Raw genomic sequence first — 3,437 nt, 5'->3', positions numbered from 1 at the left:
ACACACACACACACACAGACACACACAGACAGACACACACAGACAGACACACACACCTAGACACACACACCTAGACACACACACCGCCCGTCCCCCCGAAGGACGCTCCGCGGACAGGCCGGCAGGTGGCGCCGTGGCGCTCCCCAGCGCCCGCACTCACTTGCAGTCGCGATCCTCCAGGTCGAAGTGAGGGTTGAAGTTGATCATGATGCGCTGATAAGGCTCCGGCGCCTGGATCAGCCACTCGCACTTCTGGCTGGGGTGGTAGGACTGCGGGTAGCCCGGAGAGGTGAGGTACCCAGGGCTTAAGATTTTGATGGTGTCGCCGCACTTATCTGCAGGGGATAGCAAACAGACTCGTCTCAGTACTGCCGGGCACAGCCGACCCGACGGCCGTGGGAACGCTCCGCAGCCTCCTTAGGCTAACTTAGGCTGCATCCTCATCCCTTAATGCAAAGGCGTGTTAGCTACATTTTACCGAAAGGAAGTGGCCTTCCTCTCCGTCCCCATCCTTAAGTCCAGCGGCTGGACAGTCAGAAGGAAACAAAAAGAACCCGTTTCCAACCAGTATTTTTTTTAAATCCCTCTGCTCCAACAGTCCCCCTTGCAGTCTTAAGGCCCTGCATCCTCACAACGGCGTTTGTGTTGGTTCAGAAGGGTACCTGGGACACAGTTATCTGCAAAAAAGTACAATCTTCTTAAGTATGAAGTTTTAAGAAAAGCTGGGAGGAGATGTAAAGGGATGCCATTTGACCCCCTGCCCAGCTATGGGATAAGCCTGGTCTGTGTCACTGACCACTGGGATTGTCTTGGTGGATCCAAGCTCATTTGCTGCAGACCCTCCCTTTGTTTTATCAGTCCATAAATCTAGGCAGGTTGAAACTATCTGTGCTCTTCAAACCCAGGCCAGCAGAGAACAAAGTAGCTTTAGTGAAGCAGAAATCATCCACTATTCTTCCAAGGAAGTTTGTTCATGCTTGGAGACTGCATCAAAGTAATGGAGCAGAACAACATCCCTTCCTCTTCCCTCCGACCCTTCCTCCCCCCAACAACAACAACAAAGATTTGTTTCTGAAAGCAAAATAGTTGCAAAAGTTTCCAGAACCACCAAATGCAACTGTGAAATGTGGTATCCTGGATCTTGCTCCTTTGGACAGCATTGTCAGGGTTGCATTTTAAGGTTTATAGGAAAAATGAAAAGGGACAAGAAATCCAACCTACACAGTCACTCACTTCACTGCCCAGTGCAGGTTTGTGTTATCAGTTTTTTACTACTCTGGATTTCTTTCTATAGACTTTCAGGGAGGAAGAAGTTTCTCCGCACATTGATTGCTTAATTTTGAGCAATAAAACATGACAGTAAACTATGGACAGGAAGAATGTCCACACTAAAAAGCAAGACTACACCTCAATGATAGTATATACAGGCTGCAGTGCTCCAATACATTCCCAGTGAAAGCAAAATGGCAATCCTTGCTCTCAGCATGAATTTATAAACGTACAGGATTTTATTGTAGGAAAAACAGGTCAAATGGAAATGAACGAGGAAATGCACATCAAAAATGCATAAAGCAACACTCTTTATAGAAATTATTTGCCATAATTTAGCAGGGAAGGTGATGATACGTACTCAGCTGTATGGTCAAAACCCAGATACTGCTAAGCACGTTGCTGGGAAAGGCTATCTTATTATATTTCCACTGTGCCTTGGCAAAACAGGCTGTTTTCCTCTGACCAGAACAAAAGGCATTGCAGCTCAAAGCTCAAAAGCTGTCACTGGTGATCTTGCTAATCCGCTGTCTGGGGCTCTCAGGGAATCTTGCCTTTTCTTCCCCGTGTAAGCATACTTGGAAAGTGATCCTGTCTCATTAAGCCCACTCCAGCCCTGCAAACAACATGGCAGAGTCTGGCATCTGTTAAACCCCTGAAATAAAGCAGTGCTGCTTCTAGTCACTTGACAGAGTCACTTCAGAGAACGCTGAGGTGGACTCACTACCACCAGCGCTCCTTAATCTGCGACTTCTGGGAAAGTGACAGTGTAATAAGATAATGTGGACTGCTAGACTCCCTGGCTCTGTGCAATCTCTCTCACACTTGATTAGGAAGAGCAGTTTCTAATGACTTTGGACCATTACTTCTAAATAAGGTTAATGAATTAATTTAGTGGACACTAATACTGCCATGTAGGTGAAGGTGCCATTAGTAAGCTTGGTAGGTTATAGAGGAGGTTAATGGCCTTGGTGACCACATTAACCACTCATGGTGAAGGTTTCTGCCCAGCAACCCACTCTACTCCTTTTAATGGGGAGAAATGATCAACATGAGCATGGGGTGGCTCCTTCCCACTCCTCAGACGTACAGGACGAGTGGCAGTATGGGTTTATGTGGGAGGCAGCTGCCCACACACCTCACCTGGGCTGAGGGGATGAGCCAAGTGCACCTCTCAGAGCATCCCCAAGCGGGACTTGGCACATGCCTCTAACACCTTCACTCCTGTGCCACAGCACCGGAGGAAGCAGCTCGTCCTGATTAAATTAAGCAGCCTTCTCAAAACATATTGGGAAAGAGATTAACTTCCATCATAAAACATGCAATTTTAATACTCTCTCTTGCCTGACACTCCACTTGCGGTCCCTTATTAAAACAATATACCAGTGTAAGTGGAGGGTGTTCTCTTCTTTTAATTACTTTGATTGAAAACCCAGTCAGGCAAAAGTAAATATTTGATAATTAGTTAATAATAATTGCTCAGGATTTGTTGGGAAAGGAGGACTCACACGAGCTGTTTCATGTGCAAGAGCTAAACGTCAAGCAGTCCCACAATTAGACCATCTTTAAAAATGCATCATGCGGTGAAATATTCACAGTGCCCTGGCATTGTTCGGGGAAGGAGGAGCACGCTGCTTTTAATTAGTTGTGTTTTCAAGGGCTGCCTGACAGTAAACTGGCTACATCACTCATTTGTTATGGGATTTCTTCTCTTGGAAGGGAGTCTTGAGCCTTCACAGAGAAGCTCAGCTCCTCTCTTGGCACAGTGCAAGTTGCATGCAAACTGCAGACTTGGGAAAGGGGTACCCTAGAGAGCTCTCCGTGTAAAGATTACTCGCAGGTACACACACAGCTAGTAAGAGGCACGATCTAAAATTTTACGCGTTGAAAAAGGAAAGTGGGGGTGGAGAAAGAGAAAGCCTTCCCTTTAAAGTGTTCTTTCTCTTTCAGATATCGAAGGAGAGACATTTAATCGCCTGTGGGACGGAACGTTATTAAGATAATTAGCTGTCCTGATCTAGTGAGAACGAGCAGCCTGCTTTATACAAGACGACAAAACAGCAGAAAATAAAGTCGGATGCCAATGCCAGGGCGGGCGATGCTCGGGTGAGGAATGCATCGCATCCTTCCCGCGGCACAAAGTTCGCCCCGGCCGGGCTCGGGTCGGT

The 3,437-nt window shown here is 47.0% G+C and overlaps 1 protein-coding gene across 1 annotated transcript in view; it reads right to left on the bottom strand.

Annotated features, from left to right (window-relative positions):
* Positions 1–3,437, bottom strand: part of LOC103803543 (neuropilin-1) — a gene marked incomplete at its 3' end in the record, with an annotated part of 65,552 nt that overhangs the window by 62,006 nt on the left and 109 nt on the right. Inside the window, exon 2 of the mRNA XM_009076108.1 lies at positions 161–335. Within this exon, the coding sequence (XP_009074356.1) occupies positions 161–335 (175 nt within the window). The remainder of the gene's footprint in view (positions 1–160; positions 336–3,437) is intronic.

This window comes from Acanthisitta chloris, unplaced genomic scaffold (assembly GCF_000695815.1).
Source record: "Acanthisitta chloris isolate BGI_N310 unplaced genomic scaffold, ASM69581v1 scaffold2626, whole genome shotgun sequence".
In the NCBI taxonomy this organism is placed as follows: domain Eukaryota; kingdom Metazoa; phylum Chordata; class Aves; order Passeriformes; family Acanthisittidae; genus Acanthisitta; species Acanthisitta chloris.
This window is presented reverse-complemented; position numbering and strand designations above follow the sequence as displayed.